This window comes from Terrapene carolina, unplaced genomic scaffold, assembly GCF_002925995.2.
Source record: "Terrapene carolina triunguis isolate 2854851 unplaced genomic scaffold, T_m_triunguis-2.0 Scaffold113, whole genome shotgun sequence".
NCBI lineage: Eukaryota > Metazoa > Chordata > Testudines > Emydidae > Terrapene > Terrapene triunguis.
This window is the reverse complement of record NW_020664464.1, coordinates 22,761,850-22,780,638: the sequence shown is the minus strand read 5'-3', so window position 1 is coordinate 22,780,638 and position 18,789 is coordinate 22,761,850. Positions and strand designations below refer to the sequence as shown.

General features: G+C 39.2%; 1 protein-coding gene across 1 annotated transcript in view; it reads left to right on the top strand.

Moving 5' to 3' along the window:
- LOC112112200 (contactin-associated protein-like 4) overlaps positions 1-18,789 on the top strand; it is a 308,184-nt gene that overhangs the window by 77,531 nt on the left and 211,864 nt on the right. Inside the window, exon 3 of the mRNA XM_024208012.2 lies at positions 11,659-11,852. Within this exon, the coding sequence (XP_024063780.1) occupies positions 11,659-11,852 (194 nt within the window). The remainder of the gene's footprint in view (positions 1-11,658; positions 11,853-18,789) is intronic.

Below are 18,789 nucleotides of genomic sequence, written 5' to 3'. Positions count from 1 at the left end.
CTGTTTTTGGAATTGCTGAAGTTTCCTGTTGATCTTATTATGTCTCATATCTTTAAACAGAGTTAATATCTGGTCAATAAAATAATTTTTGAGTCCTAAAAGTGATTTACTATCTTAGTGCAAGCATACAGGCTCCTGCTGTTCAGTAGACAACTCTATAAAAACCTTGCTTAGTTAGTTTGCTTACAAGTATGGTTGCAGTTGTATGAACATTTAATTTATTTAAAGTATGATTCTGTTATTTAGCTTGAAGAAAAGCAAAACAAGGTATTTACTTCTCCATGTGTTTTGTCATTGTTTTATATCCACTGACATTGCAAGCTACTTAATTTCATTTAACTCATGAAATTAACTTTTCTAAGCACATTAAATCACAATCACCACTAGGTTTTGTCAAGAAAATTTGTTGTAGCATGTGGATCCAAATTCATCTCCGGTTTAACCATTGAATTCAGTGTAAAATCAGGTTCCATGGATTTCTCTATATGGGAAATATGCTGCTTTGTTAACCAGAGAAAAGACACATGTACTATATGTGTTTGTTAAAAGTTTGACTCATCATAGTATGACCACATTAAGCAGTGACATAAAAGATGATGTAAGTTATGCACTGATAAACTGGTGTGAGTGAGGATACATTGCTGTCAGCTGCTGTAAATTGGTTTAATTTACACACCAAGGCAGCAAAAGGAAGTAGTGTAGCAGTATAAAAAATAATGGGGCAGCACACCGGAGATAAACTTTAATCGGTGCCCCAGTTTCTGTTCTAGACTTCTAAAAGCTTTTCACACGAAGCAGCAGGAGCCTGGCAGCCTGACAAGCTGTGAGGTCAGGTGAAAAAGCTCAATCATCATTTCATACTTTCTCTGCTGGGAATGTAAAGTTTTAAACACAGTGAATATGATTGTTTCACTAATTCCCTGGGCAGCTTCACTCTCAAGACCTTCAGCAACTGTCATCTGCTCTAAATCCTAAACAGGCACCTTCTGCCTCCCACTGCCTGGCTCTTCTTCTCAGCCCACTCCAGGTTTCTTCTGTTCACTTACGTTGTGCATACTTATGTTGTTCTATTTATAATGTTTTAAACATATAATTGTTATACTTGCTGAAATTATACATAAAAAATGTGTCTAAAATGTATGTGTTCAGAAGTCAAAACCTGCATAGGGTAGTGGAGAGGGGGCCGCAGTGAACTAGAAGATGGGAAGGCAGGGGCTAAGGGGGCTGCAGGCAGGATAGTTGAGCAGCTTACATTTTTCATGTTGTAGGAGATGCACAGGAGGGGAGCTCTTCTCCTGCATGCTTTTAAAAAAAGCAACTCCCTTCCTGTGAACTTCCTCAAGGTCTAGAGACAAGCTGCAGGCATGGCGCTTGCTTATGGCTCAGTGACTGAAATGCTTGCTCAAATAACTGATTGAGCTATAAGTTGGTTTTTTTTATGAAGAAGACTTTCTGTCCAATCCCTTAAGGTGGCTTATCTTGAAAAAATACATTGCACAATGCATTCTCTGTTTAAAAAATAATGCAAAATGTATTGCATTCCATGAAGTTCAACGTAAAACACATTTGACATCAAATTAACTTTACAAATAATATTAGATGACAAACATTGCAGAAATTGACAGAAATGGTAATGAATGAGAGTTCATAAGTCAAATGTCTGCATATTAATAACTGTTGAAAATGGTCAGTTTCATTTGCACATGATGATAAAATCTAAGAGTCTCAGTATTTAACTATCACATTTCAGAAATTTATTTGCCAGAGGTATTCTAAAAAGAATTAGGCTTATCTAAACATTTTCAAAAATGAGTTATTTTAAAATGTTTATATCCTATAGCTTAATTAGCAGGTTTATATGTAAGTGTTGCATGGGTGTCTGGAACTCAATAAGTACCAACAGCTGGCTGATGGGAACTGTGTGGTGTTTGACCACATTGTGGTCCCTGGCAGACTGATGTGCAGAAGAGTACAAAGCAGGGGGACACTCCATTAGCCTGTTAAGTGGCTCCAAAAGAGACAGTGCTGTTAGAGCAAAATGAGAAACAGATTCATAAAGGAAAGGGTTTGGGGCTGAAGAGGTGGAAGGAATGGTAGCTTTTCACATTGGGCTAAAATTGCAAAGTTTAATGAGAATCCCAGCTTTCAGCATACAATAAATATTTAAGGGATTTTTCATAGTTGTAATTAATACTACAAGGAGTAGTATTCAGGATTATCCAGTCAGGATTATTTTTATTAGTTATTTGCACCACTTATGTCAGCCATGTTACCCATAAAGAGTACTTGTGTAATGTTTGTTTTTGAAACCTCTTTGTAGATCCCTCAGGCACACTCTGTGCAGATAATCCCAACGGAGACAATTGCAGCAAGGGACAATGGGCAATAAAGAAGATTGTATTAGAAATCTTTTCTGACAAAGTGTTCAGGAGGTGATTGAAGACAACAGGAACCTGCCTAGGGCTCCTAATTCAGAACAACACATACCAGTTCTCTGTATTTTCCATGGGAGTTTGTCCATGAAGGGGGGAAAAATGCCTCCCTCTCCCCCCCCCGCTGAAAAGAAAGGCTGTGGGAAATTAAACAAAAGATAAATGATTGAAACAAAATATATGTCTTAATATAAATATGCAAAACAAAAAATCTGTTAGATTAACATTATTAAGATTGTAAATTCAACAACTCAAAAATTAGGAAATGCCAGAATTGAGGTTGCTGGGCCAGGGCAGATAACAAATATTACCACACAAATGAGTGAAATTTAAATGTTCCTTTATTGGAGTTATGGAGCTCTATGTTCACACTGATATGAACTCTTAACCTCTATTCCCTAACTTTGTGGCTCCTTATTTGCCTCCCTATTTACCAAGCACTAAGGAACACACTTTCAAAGGCTTTGCTTCAGGCCAAGTTACTGGAGCTATTAACCCTTTACATTACAGTGTAAATGCCACCACGCTGTTCCACTAAATACACCTGTCCTGTCCTAAGGAGATCATTCCAGTCCTTGATCTGTCTCTTGAGATTGCCAACGGGCGTACCAATAAGTGTTAATTTTACTGTGTTTTTTTTTAATGAAGCAGAACATAAGAAATTTGTAAGTGTGGAACTAAGCGGGTTATAGCTGCTGAGAAGGCAGTCACGGTTGGCGTGGGGTCAGGATGCCCATGGACTAACATTGGAGACATTGAGCCAATGGGTTTAGAGGCATTCATGCGTTAGTTGGGGTCACAACTCTAAATTCAGCACTGCCCACCTCATAGGAAATCCCACACCTTGAATTACGTAGAGTTTTTTAGCTGTCATTTGGTGTTTTCCCTAAAGGGCATGATTTAGCCCCAAATTCAGTTACTGCTGATGTGCCCAGATTCAAACTGGAGACTTACAGATGATAGACTGACTGTTTACCATAACTTACATTTGTAATCGTATGTGGCCAGTGCTTCAAGAATCCTGGAATCATGAATTAGTCTTCATGTGAGCTGAATGAAGAAAAATCCTGATTTGCTTAATCTCATTTTATAGATACAGTGAGTTTTATTTACAGAACCTCTGGCCAGCAACTTGAAATACCAGTAGAATAGATTATCATCAAAGAATAACAAAGTGTTACTGCGCAGAAAATTTCAAATAAACACTGGACAAACCCCCAAACATTTATTTTCAAACAAAACAGACATTTCTCTCAACTCAATGGCTTTTCTATTACAGTAAGCTGAGGTGGATATGAGTAGCACTTGGCCTTAGTTGGCTTAGTAAATAGCTGTTTTTGATTTAATGAAATATTTTTGGTCTTCAAATAATAACAAAACAACTCATTCATAATAATAATAAGTAATGATAGGTTTTCTAACAATCTCTGTGATTTCACCAAGAGTGCTTTGAGTTTCTGGAAAGCTTACATGCAATGTAGAGATTTACTTTTTTGTTTTAATCTTATTGGAACAATGAGACAAAACTTATGCAATTGCATCTGCTCTTTTAAACTATCTTACAGACTCTTTTTGACAATTCCATTTTCATGGACTATATGTGTGTCTTACGCAAATGATCCCTTCTTTGCTTGCTGATCACTGACTGTCTCTTTACTGGACATTGTATAATGTTTCCCTTTGATGTAATTGAGAGGTATCTGCTTAAAGGAAAATGTGATAAATGACAAAACTATAGAATTACTCCTGTAAAAACTGTGTTTGTACTATGTACACTTTTGCAGATATGATCATGATCATTTCTCTTTAGTAGTCCTGACATTTAAAGAATGAATTCTCTATTTATTTGAACAAGCTTGCTATTGGTAGTCACTGTAGTCATCTTTACGTGATTCCACTATATAAATGCATCACTTCTTGTGATTAAAAGGGAAATTCAAGGCCAGATTCTCTATGCAGTTATAGTCCCTGTGTGCAACTCAGGTACTACAAAGCGGTCATATGTGGCCACAAAAGACCAGTAGAGAATTCCTCTGTCAGAGGGGTTTTCCTGCTGGAACAGGTGTGCCACAGTTATGTCCTGTGTCCCCTCCCCTGCAACGGTGGGCATGTCAAAGGAGGTAGGATGGGGTGAGGACAGAGTGTGGTGAAGCTCTGTTATACCTATTCTTCTCTGGTGTAAGGTGCATTAAGGACTCTATACCTGTAGCACAACTTGGAGCAGCCCAGCAGCAGTTCTAAACTGGGTTAAGTCTGTGGCAAGTCCTGAAAATTAGGGAGAAGTAACTATCCTCCTGCTGCCTTCTCCCAATATCTGTGAGAAGTGGCTCTCTGGCACAGAAGAGACTCTAGCACTTGGTGTTCAACAGCTCATGCTTCCATCTGTGTGGCATGGTGTGGTGACTCAATATTAGTCTAGTGGAAGTATACCGTCATGTGGCTGCTGAATTTTTCTTACCCCTCTTCTCAAGCTGTTCATTGATAATTGAGTACATTTTTAAATGGAAAAAAAAAAGATGTCACATAATTGTAAGATAATACAGAAGTGTTGGAGAAATTGAGAAGAAAAAACAGAGATACCAGCCAGTCTATAAATGCTGAATTGTAATCATATTCAAAGCACAGTACTATAGTGACATATTTAGGCCCTGATTTTGCCACTTTTGCTCTTGTTAAGTAGACTCTTACTCTATTCTGTATCACTGATTTCAATGGGACCACTTATGGGGTAAAGTACTACTCACTATGAGTAAAGATGGCAAAGTCAAGCCTCTTAGGAATTAAGGCCAAAATGTTCCAACCTGGGTATCTACATTTATACTTCTAAATCCTAATTAAGGTGCCTAGACAAAAGCATCTGTTTAGTAGGGGGTTTAAACCAGGGAAGCTGTTATGCTGAACTAGCACATAAATGCATTGCAAACAGGGGTTATAGCATTACGGGTGTGCCCTCCATAATCGGCCAGAGCAGAGCTCTCTTCTTGCAGGGCATATACACCAAGCTGATTTAAGTGTTCAAGGCTCATTCAAAAAACAAGGAGAACCATAAAAAAAAGTAATTTAAAAAGAGTTAATATTGAGATTGTGAATCACAATCCTGCAATCCCTAAAACTCAATAATACACTTATTACAAAACATTGTGCACATTAAACTCCCCATAAATGTAAAAATGTATGGAAATAAACTGATATATCATTATTCTCAACTATTATTGGTTGCCGCTGCATGTGGTGGAAATTGCTGCTATTTAGTGTGTTGCTTAAACATTTGTCAAGGATGTCTAGTGTCTGGGAAAAGTGGCTCTTTTTATCTGACTGTATTTAATAAAATAAAATATAACCCTTCCTCATTCACTGTCACTGCATCCCAGTAATTCTGCCCACCACATCATAACTTTGTCCACTAATATGTGAAAAAATAAAAATAGTGGTCCTGATAAATTCAGAGGAGGTTATAAAGTCTCATTTCCTATTTTATGAGCTTAATTTCCTAATAATTTGTTCTTTGCACCTTTGTGTTTAGGGTGGGCTGGGCTGTGTAAGTCAGTTGGGGTGATAGTGAAGAATGTGATAACGGAGAAAAGGTTGGATCCAACTGCCGTTTCCACACATTTTACTATTTGGGTCCTTTTAAAAGGATGTAGAAATTTGGTGCTGAAAGTATAATATTGATTTTGATTATTAGTAGATTTCAGTGAAACACACTTATAAACTGTCATAAACATACAGCTAAGGGTAGCATAAAATCCCTCCTTTACCTGTAAGGGGTTAAAAAGCTCAAATAACCTGGTTGGCACTTGACCAAAAGAACCAATAAGGAAAGAAAATTCTTTCAAATCTGTTGGGGGAGGTTTTTGTTTGTGCTGTCTTCGTTGTTCTCTCTTGGACAGAGAGGGACCAGGGCAGAAAAAAAAATCTCCTAAAACCCTACCTAAAATAGACATCTAAAATTACAAAAATTGTAAGTAATAGCAAAAAAAATGAGTTAAATTATCATTTGTTTTAGCTTGCAAATTTTCTCTATGTTAAAAGGTAATTTTATCCCTATTTTGTAACTGGGAAGCAGAATCAGAGGGGAATCCTCTGGGTTTTAAATCTTTTTATTTTCCCTGTAAAGTTATTTTCCATCCAAATTTTGCAGGTGTGATTCTTTTACTTGTTTTTTTTTTTAATAAAATTCTTCTTTTAAGAACCTGATTGATTTTCAGTGTCCTAAAAACCAGGGATTTGGTCTGTGCTCACTTTGCTACCTAACGGTTGGTATATTATTCTCATGCCCCCCCAGGAAAGGGGGTGAAGGGGCTCGGGGGGATTTTTTGGGGGGATAGGGCTCCAAGTGGCCCCTCCCTGTATGTTTGTTTAAATCACTTGGTGGTGGCAGCAATACCGTCCGAGGACAAGGAAAGGAATGTGTACCTTGGGGAAGTTTTAACCTAACCTGGTGAAATATAAACATAGGGGGTCTTTCATGCGGGTCCCCACTTCTGTACCCAGAGTTCAGAGTGGGGAGGGAACCCTGACATGGTGGTAGCCGTGGGATTATTTTGAACCAGAAGCACAGACCTTAGGATTTTAAAAAACATTTTTTCTTTTGGCTGATTGAAAACCAGGGAGTTTTTTTTTTAAAGGACCCCCCCCCTTTTTTTTTTTTAAGCTGAGAGCAACAACAGAGTTTTTTTCTTTGCCTGGAGGTAGAGAAGTTAAGTTACGGCAAGGAAATTCACAAGCTCTTTCTTTCTTTCTTTCTTTCTTTCTTTCTTTCTAGCTCTTGGGTTAGGCTAGGCTAAGTGCAGGAAAGCTAGGATGGTGAAAAGTGAGGTCCAAAAGAAACTAGAATTAGCCAAATTTGAAGCTGAAGAGAGACAAAAAAATAAACCCCCAAACATAAAAGACAGATGGCCTTAAAGCACTTAAAGTTGGAAGAGAAGAAGAAAAAAACATGCAAAACACTTGGAGATGAAAATGGAGGCGAAACTCTTGGATATAGAGTTAAAGCTGAAGCGCTTAGATCTGGAAAGGGCTAAGCTGGGTCTACCAGATAACCCTAACAATCCTTCTCCAGGTACTGCTCCCCATTCCAAAAAATTCCCAACCTACAAGGTAGGCAATAATACAAAGGCCTTAGAAAATTTCAAAAGGGCCTGCCTTGGGTACAGCATCTCTACAAACCAGTATATGGTGAAGCTGAGGCCACAGCTCAGTGAACCCTTAGCAGAGGTGGCAGCTGAAAAGCCTAAGGAACACATAAACAGCTACAAACTTTTTTTAAAAAGGCCAGAATTAGAATTGCTAACACCCAAGCATGCCCGTCGGTGGTTCAAAGCCCTAAGGTGGAAACCAGACATGGCATTTTCCCAACACACCTACCACATTGTAAAAAATTGGGATGCCTGAATATCAGAAGCAAGCGTTAAATCTCTGGAAAATCTGTCTTTCCTAATGCAAATAAAGCAGTTCTGAGAGGGTGTTCCTGAGAAAATAAAAAGGTACATCCTAGATCGGAAGCCCAAAACTGTAATCGAGGTGCGGGAAATCGGAACCAAATGGGTGGAGGTGGCGGGAAAAAAAAGTTAGTAGCAGTTGAAGCGAATATCAGAAGGGGCAACCTGAAACAACACCCTACCACCGGGGGCAGCCCAAGGCCCCACCTACATCCCATCCCAACCTCCCGCCCCCCAAACACCTTATCATCCCACCACATCAGTCTCCAGCAACCCACCTCGCCCCAGGGACCAGTCAGCTGGGTGATGTTTTAAATGTAATGAGCTGGGGCCTGTGAAGGCCAACTGCCCCAAGAACCCAAACAAATTGCAGTTCATTACACCAAAATCACACCAAAGGTCCCCAGGCTCAGATGCCTCCCAAATACCCTCAGAGCAAAGGAAAACTGTGAGTGTGGGCGGGAAAAAGCTTACTGCATGGAGGGACACTGAAGCACAGGTGTCAGCTATCCACCAATCCTTAGTGAACCCCAAATACATTAGCCCAAAGGCCCAAGTGACAATTCAACCCTTCATGTCAAACTCTTTAAACTTGCCTACAGCCAAGTTGCCTGTCCAGTACAAGGGTTGGTCAGGAATGTGGACTTTTGCAGTCTATGATAATTATTCCATTCCCATGCTGCTGGGGAAAGACTTGGCCAACCATGTGAAGCTAGCCAAAAGGGTGGAAATGGTCACCTGCAGCCAGGCTAAACAAGCCTTCACACCTATCCCTGTACCTGAGCCTTCTACCAGGGCCCTGTCTGTGCTACCAGAGCCCCAAACAGGTGGTAGAACCGAATCCCCTGCCAATGACTGCAATAGCTGTAGTGGATCCAGTCCCAGAGACCCAACCAGAACCAGCAGCAGCACTGAATCCAGTGCTTGCAAACCCATCTACAACTCCAACGCCAGAGGACACCACCGAGCCTGCACTGGCAGCAGCAGATAAACCTATGCAAAAGGCTCAGCTGGAACCTAAAATACAACATAGTGCACCAGCGGAGAGCGGTTCACAATCAACAAAAACAGCCCCATCACCTACATCACTTCCAGAGGGACCAAGCCCAAGTCCACAATCCAGTGAGAAACTGATGTCTCCAGCATCAAGGAAACAGTTCCAGGCTAAGCGGGAAGCAGATGAAAGCCTTCAGGGAGCTTGGACAGCAGCACGGAGCAACCCACCGCCTCTCAGCATTTCTACTCAATCCCGGTTTATTGTAAAAAGAGGACTTTTATACAAAAAAAACTCTTTCTGGTGGGCATCAGGAAAACTGGCATCCTCAAAGACAGTTGGCAGTTCCAACTAAGTACCGGATAAAGCTCTTATGCTTAGCCCACAGTAATCCTAGTGACCATGCTGGGGTAAATAGGACTAAAAACCCTTTGGAAAAATCCTTCCACTGGGAAGGAATGGGCAAGAACATTTCTACTTATGTCCGGTCTTGTAAGGTGTGCTAAAGAGTGAAAAAACACCAAGACCAGGTCAAAGCCCCTCTTCAGTCACTCTCCATAATTAAGGTTCCATTTCAGCAAGTAGCTGTAAATATTCTGAGTCCTTTTCCAAAAAAGACACCCAAAGGAAAGCAGTACATACTGACTTGCATAAATTTTGCCACCCGATGGCCGAAAGCAGTAGCTCTAAGCAACACCAGGGCTAAAAATGTGTGTCAGGCATTGACAAACATTTTTCCAGGGTAGGTTAACCCTCCGACATTGTTACGGATTTGGGAACTAATTTCCTGGCAGGGACCATAAAAAGCTTTTGGGAAGCTCATGGGGTAAACCACTTGGTTGCCACCCCTTAGCACCATCAAACAAATGGCCTGGTAAAAAAAAGTTTATGAAACTTTGGGGGCCATGATATGTAAATTCATAAATAAGCACTCCAATAATTGGGACTTAATGTTGCAGCAGTTGCTCTTTGCCTACAGGACTGTATCACATCCCAGTTTAGGGTTTTCACCATTTAAACTTGTGTATGGCCGTGAGGTTAAGGGGCCATTACTGTTGGTGAAGCAGCAATGGGAGGGGTTTACGCCTTCTCCAGGAACTAACATTCTAAACAACCTGCAAAACACCCTCCAAAACTCTTTAGCCCTAGCTAAAGAAAATCCAAAAGATGCTCAAAAAGAGCAAAAGGCCTGGTATAATAAACATGCCAAAAAGCGTTCTTTCGAAGTAGGGAACCAGGTCATGGTCTTGAAGGTGCTCCAGGCCCATAAAATAAAAGTGTCATAAAACAGGCCATTTACAGTCCAAGAGTGCCTGGGAGCTGTTAACTATCTCATAGCATCCCCCACCTCAAACCTAAAGCCTAAAGTGTACCATGTTAATTCTCTAAAGCCCTTTTATTCCAAAAAATTAAAAGTTTGTCTGTTTACAGCCCAGGGAGAAAATAACACTAAGTGGCCTTAAGGTGTTACTACTGTCATTGTAAGTAATAGCAAAAAAAAAAAGTGTTAAATTATCTTTTGTTTTAGCTTGCAAATTTTCCCTATGCTAAAAGGTAATTTTGTTCCTGTTTTGTAACTAAAAAGCAAAATAAAAAAAAAATCCTCTGGGTTTTAAATCTTTTTATTTATCCTGTAAAGTTATCTTCCATCCTAATTTTGCAGGTGTAATTCTTTTATTTTTTTTAAATAAAATTCTTCTTTTAAGAACCTGATTGATTTTCAGTGTCCTAAAAAACAAAAATTTGGTCTGTGCTCACTTTGCTAACCTAATGGTTGGTATATTATTCTCAAACACCCCCCCCCAGGGGGTAAAGGGACTTGGGGGAATATTTGGGGGGTGGGGAATAGGACTCCAAGTGGCCTCTCCCTAAATGTTTGTTTAAATCACTTGGTGGTGGCAGCAATACCGTCCAAAAACAAACGAACAAAAAATTTGTGCCTTAAAAAAGTTTTAACCTAAGCTGGTAAAACATGAGCTTAGGGGGGTCTTTCATACGGGTCCCCACCTGTACCCCAAGTTCAAAGTAAAAAAAAAAAGCCAACATAAACTTAACTCTTTTTCAAATCAAATGTTCTGTTTAGGAATGACTACTACTATTTATATAGTGCCCAAAGTATACTAGTTTCTTGATAGAGTACAGGACGTAGGCCCTGATCCTGCAACAATTATGGATATACTTAACTTTTCTCCTGTCAGTAGCCTTACTGATTAAGCATGTGCATAAGTGTTTGCAGGATCAGGACCTTAGTTTGTATTCCTGAATCAGCAACTGACTTACTGGTGGTTTTGGAAAATCATATAAACTCCCTCCATACACTTACCTCAGTTTACCCAACATAAAAATAGACATAAATATTTACTTTATGGGAACATTATTATGATTTGTATTTATGGTTTGTAAAAAAAAATTGAGACCTCGGCATGAAGACATTGTCTAAGTGAAGAGCATTATTATAATTAACAAACATATACTGTACACTGAAAAGTCCATTGCAAAAGAGGGATACAGGATGACACGGGGAAAAAAGGCAGTAAAGCAAAATCACAATGTTTCTCAGTATTTTTTGCTCAGATTCCTCCATTCAAACTGTTTCAGGCAATTTTTTTTTTTTATGGCACTCACAGGTAATAGTGAATATATCATTTCTAGCTCATCTGTAGTGTGAATTTAATCAGTCTTTTTATACATTGGTTTGATATTTACTCCTATTATGAATTAATAATTTGTATCTTTCTACAACTTTTATTCTATTCTTTTTTTTCTTTTGTTTCTCCCTTTACTCTCAAAGGAGCTGGTGGTTGGTCTCCTCTTGTGTCCAACAAATATCAGTGGCTCCAGATTGATCTTGGTGAGAGAACTGAGATCACTGCGGTTGCTACCCAAGGTGGATATGGGAGTTCGGACTGGGTAACAAGCTACCTCCTGATGTTCAGTGACAGTGGAAGGAACTGGAAACAATATCATCAAGAAGAAATCATTTGGGTATGTTTCTTTAATGATAGGCACTGAGTTTCAGTGGATAAGTTGGAGCATGTGCAATAGATATAGAACAATGGAATTTAAAGAATTACTTTGAAAGGACTATCCAAATAAATACATCTCTACCTCGATATAACGCTGTCCTCAGGAGCCAAAAAATCTTACCGCGTTATAGGTGAAACCGCGTTATATCGAACTTGCTTTGATCCGCCAGAGTGCGCAGCCCCACCCCCCCGGAGCACTGCTTTACCGCGTTATATCAGAATTCGTCTTATATCGGGTCACGTTATATCGGGGTAGAGGTGTAGCTAAAGATAACTCTTAATTTTACTTTCTACAAGATAATTTTTGTTTAAATTCACATTATTCCATTAAAAAGTCTAGAGGGTGTGATCTGAGGAATAAAAAGGTAATGCACAATCCTTTTTGTTTTGCTATGTACAGTGGAGTGGTGGTTTTTCTTCACTGTCACTTTTATTGTATTAAAGTAGTTAAAATATTTTACTGTTCTTATTTCTTATTTCATATGGTCTAAGATTTAAAAAAACAAAAACAAATGGAAACCATGGCTTTCTAAAAAAAAGTGCAAGCACAAGAACTTTTGGTGGTAATATCTATTGAATCCTGTTTCAGATGTTTTGAGCCCTAACCCCCTAGAAAACCATCCTAAAAGGTGCTCAGCCCCTCCACTCCCACCAACTTCAATGATAGTGGAGGATGCTCAGCACCTGAGAGGTGATTCTAGAGTCAATGTTACGCATGCATTTTTGTAATATTTGACAAAGGGGGGAACTTTTCTTGATCCTCAGTGGCTATCAATTTGTGCAATGAAGCAAGAATATTGATACTCCTTGTACTGCAATTGTATCCTGCCTAGTGTAACGCCTATCCTCTTCTTATACATGTACATGTTTGATTCATTTTTCAATTTCCTAAGCTTTTCATTTCAATAATTTCTTACTACAGGGAGTGTCAAGGGTTAATTAAACATTGTGTTAAAATGTATTTCATTTTATACATTTTAATTTTTGTTGACTTTTGATTTTAAGTGCTCTATTCATTCTATTATTGCCAAGGCCTTGTGTATGGTATAATGTGATTGTGCAGTGGCGTAAGTTGCTGCATAATTATCTTTTTTGAATTTGCTACATACTTGGGCCCCAGCATGTGTTTTCATAAAAAGAAAACAAATATATATTCTAGTCTCTATGTTCACAAGGGGGGGAGATTTAATGGTAAATGAGCACAAAGTGCTACAGTATTGTCTTCTGGAGTCTGTGGACAGACTGAAACAATAAATCTGAGAGGTGTAAACTGCCTGGACACTACAATGAGGTGTTGATTCTGAAACCTGACAGGGCTACTTTAAATGTCAGTGATGGTAACTATTTTACTGGAGGTCATTATAACTGAAACATCAAACTCTTTTCCATGGTTGTTAAGTGCAGTTGTTAATTGTTGCTGTGGTGGAGAAGGAAGACATCAATTCCCATTCCTCAAACTTAGTCATAAGGGACACTCAACTGATTGTAATGTGCTGGTTGGAGGCAGGGTTTGAGGGAGTAGTGATTCAGAACTCAGGAACACTTTTTTTTTTCAATACCCTTCTTTCTTTATATGCTTTATTTCTAGACGAACTTTTACTTTTCTCTTCTCCAAACTAAGTAACATAATTCTGATCTTTATATGTAAGCTCTTATACCTCGAATTATTGTGTAGTTCTTCTCTTGACCTTTTAGAGTTCTATTATGACTTTTCTCAGATGAAGAGACCAACTTTAAATGCAGGATTCAAGTTAAGCTCATCACATCAATTTATAATTTCATTATATTTTCTGTCCTCTGAAAACCATTGATCCCCTTCTAAAATCATTGGAACTTCTCATCTGAGAAAGGAGAACAGGTTGTGTGATTCCTTATTTCGTTTTGGACTACCACTGTGCATTGGGCAAACAGCTTCATTGGGATTTTCATGGTGATTCCTAGAGTTTTTGCTTTGTTTCCCACACACTCCTCCCCTGAGAGTTTATAAGTAAATCAGAACTCATCAGTGTGTGCAAACAGTTTGCAGTACATTGTCCCTTTTAATATGTATTACCCTGCATTGTATTTCATTACAGCTCCCATCAAGTTGCCCAATTGTCCTATGTTTGTTGAGTCTTTCTGGGATTTGTGAAAATTCTTTCTAATCTTGAATAACAAATATGTTTATTCCTTCAGTAGAATTTAATGTCTCACTATCTGGTTCCTTTTAAGTGTTATTTATTAATATCAAATAGCCACTATTGAGTCTAAATTGAACTGTAAAGCAACTGATATTGGGGCTGGGATGGAGACTCTGCATCCTGGTGACAAGTCCCAGAGCTGTTGTGCCTTAGACATGCACAATACTTGCAGGGGAGAGCAAAGGGCATATGGCCTTGGGAACACCCTTTGAAAGGGTACAGCATTGTTTCTCCAGCGAAGGGCCTCATCTGACAAGGGACTCCTCCCCCCATCTCCATCCATTTTTAGCAGACTATCACCGCTGACGAGCTAAGCATCTGGAGTTATGGTTGTTGAGCGCAAGAACTAGGATTGTGCTCTCAGCGCTACTGCTGACTTGCTTGTGGGTATGTGTCCCCTTTGTCCACCCATACAGGGCTGGGGACAGTCTGGCCCTTGATCTCTTCCTATTCTGTCAGCTGACTACTTAAACATATTCCCTACTTGCTATCTCTTGGTCCATGAAAAGACTTTACCTGTCATTTTTGCATTCTGTTTACTCTTAAAGATTCTGTAATAAAAGCTTTTTGGAAAGACTAGAGAGTATAGCTAACAGTTCTGTTCTCTTATGTTTTATTAACTCTTTCAAGGCATTCTGATATGTCAGTCACAATTTCCCTTTGCACAACATGGGCAGATTTTCTCTGTTGTACTTTATTTTCTCAACTATATTTCTTGGTACCGAAATAAGACTTGCCTATCTCTGTAATGCCTAGGATCAATCTTAACATCTTTTTTTGAAACTTGGTACAATTCTAACTAGCCTGCAATGCTCTAATGAAGCAGCTCTTATTAATAATAAAATACATATTCTGATAAGACTTTTACCTTTTATAAAGAGTTCATTTAATCTTTGGAAGAGATTAAATCTGTTCAAATTAATGTTAGATGTTCCTTTATATTACTTTACACAGTTAATGCATTTGAACAGTGGAAACTATATGTCTTTCAAAACACTCTTCAACCTGCTTGCATCTTCCTATTTTTTAGGATATAATTACAGACACAATGGGGCCCATTTTCTCTGTATAGTGATCTGTGTTGCAAATCTGAGTACATGCACATTTAAGTTCTAGCTTTGTGCCCTAGAAAGATAAACATCTTTTCTATCTTATTTTTCCAAACAACTGCAACAGATGCGGGGGAGAAAGGCATAGTACACAAGTGACATGGCCCACTGAAGGATGCATCACTATGCCATGCAGTCGATTTGGAGGGGAAAAAATTGCAATTATTTTCCAATTACAGCTAGCCTGTTTCCTTTTCTGATATATGATGTGAGAAATGTCCACAATTCCAAAATTCATTGTTTTTCAAGGACATGACACTTTATCCATTACAAAGCTTTGATCTAGGTGCCATTAATATTTATTAAACTATCTTTTCAAATATAAGCCTAAAGCAGAGAAGTGACATCAGAAATTACCAGGGTTCAGCATTCAGATTTTTACACATAGAGAAATCACAAATAGCAAGCTCTGTCTTGAAAATGCAGTGGAAGACACAGTTTGAAAATGCCTCTTAAAACAATGTAAAAATATTTTTTCTGATAAATTCGGGGGCCTGTTTTCCACATGCTGTTTTCCTTTATTCTTTTTCCTGGCTCATGTTATAACTGGAAGTATCACTCCCTGACTTCTGATCCTCACTCCAGCCTCCTTGAAGTCTAATTCCAGGGACCTCCCCAAGGTGAGGGGAGGGGAGTTCCATGGCCTCCACTGCCAGCCTCCAGTTGGAATAACTTTTCAATAGATTTCCTGTCAGTCTGGTGGTGGGGACTATGTATGTGGCATAGATATTTCTCCAGTCCCAGCCACCCTTGGGTCACCTTATGCACAGATTTCCAGCCTTCGTGGGTCCAGTACACAGAGTGGAGAGTCTTCAGAAATGGCAACTTTCCCATTCCTACCTTTTGCAAAGTGGGAGTTCCCCTTCATGTGGCTCAGCAGGACAGCCTGCCATTGTGAATTTTTAATAGATCTCTTTTTTGAAGTATCTACATTTGCAATGGCTTGCATATCAGGTGTTTGGGTGATATTTTGGCTTGTTTTTCAAGAGACCAGAAACAGGCTGATTCAAATTAACTTTGCATAATTCATTTATGCATAATAACTAAACTGCAACCAACCTCAGTGTCTCCATAGCATTCTCAAGAAGAAAACATATTCAGGCTCTATCAGTTTGTATGTCTCATGCATAACATATAAAATGTACCTGTCTTAGCAGTAATCTTTGTAATTTATCTTTCAGTAAGTTTAGAGAGTATGTTTAAAATGCTACAGAATGAACCCTTATGGTTTAAAACATCTGCCTTTTTATGTTTAAAAAAACCCAGCATGAAAGGCAAGAAAATGTACTTAATATGTTCTAATTTAGCATATAAATTGCTAAGCTCAATATAGCCTGAACTAGTGTTTATCATAGCAAGGACATTGCTATCTTAAATAAAACAAAACAAAAAATCCCTATAACCTTTTGCACAGAATATGTGTTTTTAACAAATAACTACAACAAAAAATCCTAAATAGATGCCCTTTGTCACAGATCTACTATGTGTTGACAATTGATTGTTTTGCTTTTAATGAGCTCATGTTTTTAGCTCTTCTTTGACTATGCCTGTTTTCCATAGCAAGAATAGCAGTCGCAACACTGACACCATCATCTACTCTCCCCCCCTGCAAAAAACAAACACCCTGTAGCAAAGAGACAATTCAACCAACCAACAAAAGAAAAAGAACAAACTAAGTAGTTTGTAGTTGAAAAAGTAGATCCAGAGACTCCATTAAGTCCACTAGAGACTTTGTTACTGATACTGATATTATGTGGAAAGGGGTCAGATACTGTGGTGCTGAGTGTCAGTGTAAAGCCTAAAGCTATGTAAATAGATTAGAAATGCTCCCGTTCCTGCTCCAGTCAGTGGGACTTTTAAAACTGAATTAAGCGACAGCAGGATCAGGCCCTAGATGCTTTAATGTAACCTGAAACATGTATTATGTGGCCACACAGGAGACTGAAAAAAGTGGTTTCTTAAAGGAAGTAGATGGCTGATGGAAACTGAAAGAAAACCTGAAGATTAATAAAGCTTTGTATTTAAAGGCTTTTGCCTTCAAAAAAGTCTCCACTGCATTTTATTATTGAGCTGAATTTAGAAATAAATTTTTTTAAAGTAAAAATAATAATACTAGATGGAGGTTTTGTAAGCTTATTACATTTCCCTTTTATTTTTACTTAGCAGTTTATTAATAATATTGCAGAAGATAGCCTCTTTATTTAGTCATTGTCACAATTTGCATAAAAGCAGAAACAAATAAATGATCACAACATTTTATATATAATAAAATATAGGCTCTTTTCCTGCCCTTAATATAGCATATGTTCATTCCTTTGCTGATTCAGAGGTGAAGCGGGTATCATCATCTGTTTAAAACTCTCCAAGTTGGGACCAAGCTAGAATATCAAATCCCATCTGAGATACAAATGACCAACACCTGCCAGTGGAGAAGTGTTGGCTAATGAAGTTTGTGCTGTACTCAGATAGCTGTAACATATGCTTAGTCTGTTTTTTCACTTGGAATGACGAGGAGAGCAGAGCCAGGTGAATAATTCATTACAAATAATTTATTCAATGAATTTTTGCATCTTTTTCTATTTGTGAATTGTCCGTGAGCAGACTGTGATTTATGCAAGTGAATCCATCATTTTAAAAGTATTTGCAGGACAATACTTTTTGCAAATACTTCTAGCTCTCCATTCATAAACAGTTTGTTGCAGGTGTTCAGTATCTGAGTTGTTTTGATTGGCTGTATAGATCACAATGGTATATTTCTGTTCCCTGATTAGATTAGTGTTAATGCTCGCAATAGCAAGTTTGAAATTCACTATACACCAATGTTCTGCAATAATGTCTTTGTGATGGGGTGTTCACCCCACACCAGCCTGGAAGGGGTTAATGATGCTGTGAAGGGGCCAATTACCCAGTAGGCCTTATTCTGAGGGGAATAAGATGGCCTAAGTAATCCCCTGAATGATGTCAGGACCAAGCTGAGAAGGAACAGGCAGGACTGGGATAAAACCAGGAAGCTGGCAACAGAAAGGGGCTGCAGGGAAGTAGTCTATAGTCATTCCCTCGGAGGAGGGCGTTTTAGTTCCCACACCCAGAGAGGCAGGGGAAGCAAGAAGCTGGAGGAAGGAGGCCAGGGAAAGAGCAACAAGGTGTGAGGGAAAACAGACCACAATTACCCAGTGTAGCAGGGTGGCTACCCACTCCAGCCCTGACAGGGTTAAAACCAGCTCTGGGAGAGGGCTGTAGGGCTGGGAGAACAAACCAGTCTGAGTGGGAAGTAGGCTCAGCTGGGGCCACGCCTCAATGAGGGCCCAGCTGGCCCTATAAAGGCTTGAGCAAGGAGCTCAAGCAGATAGTCTCTCTCTGCATTCAGAGAGAGAAGGGCCTGGCTGCAGGGAGCTTAACCAAGTGCCTAGAGTGGAGCAGGGCTGGGGAAGGGCCAAGGGAGCCCGGGAGCTCTGGCCTAGGAAAGCCCCAGGCTGCAGGCCTAGAATAAGGCCAATGGGGCACTTGGGTTGCAGGAGGAAACCCACGGGTAGGCAAGGTAGAGGCAGCAGGTCCAAACCCCCCTTGCTTGTGATGAGTGGCTGATACACTGCAGTCTGCCCCAGTG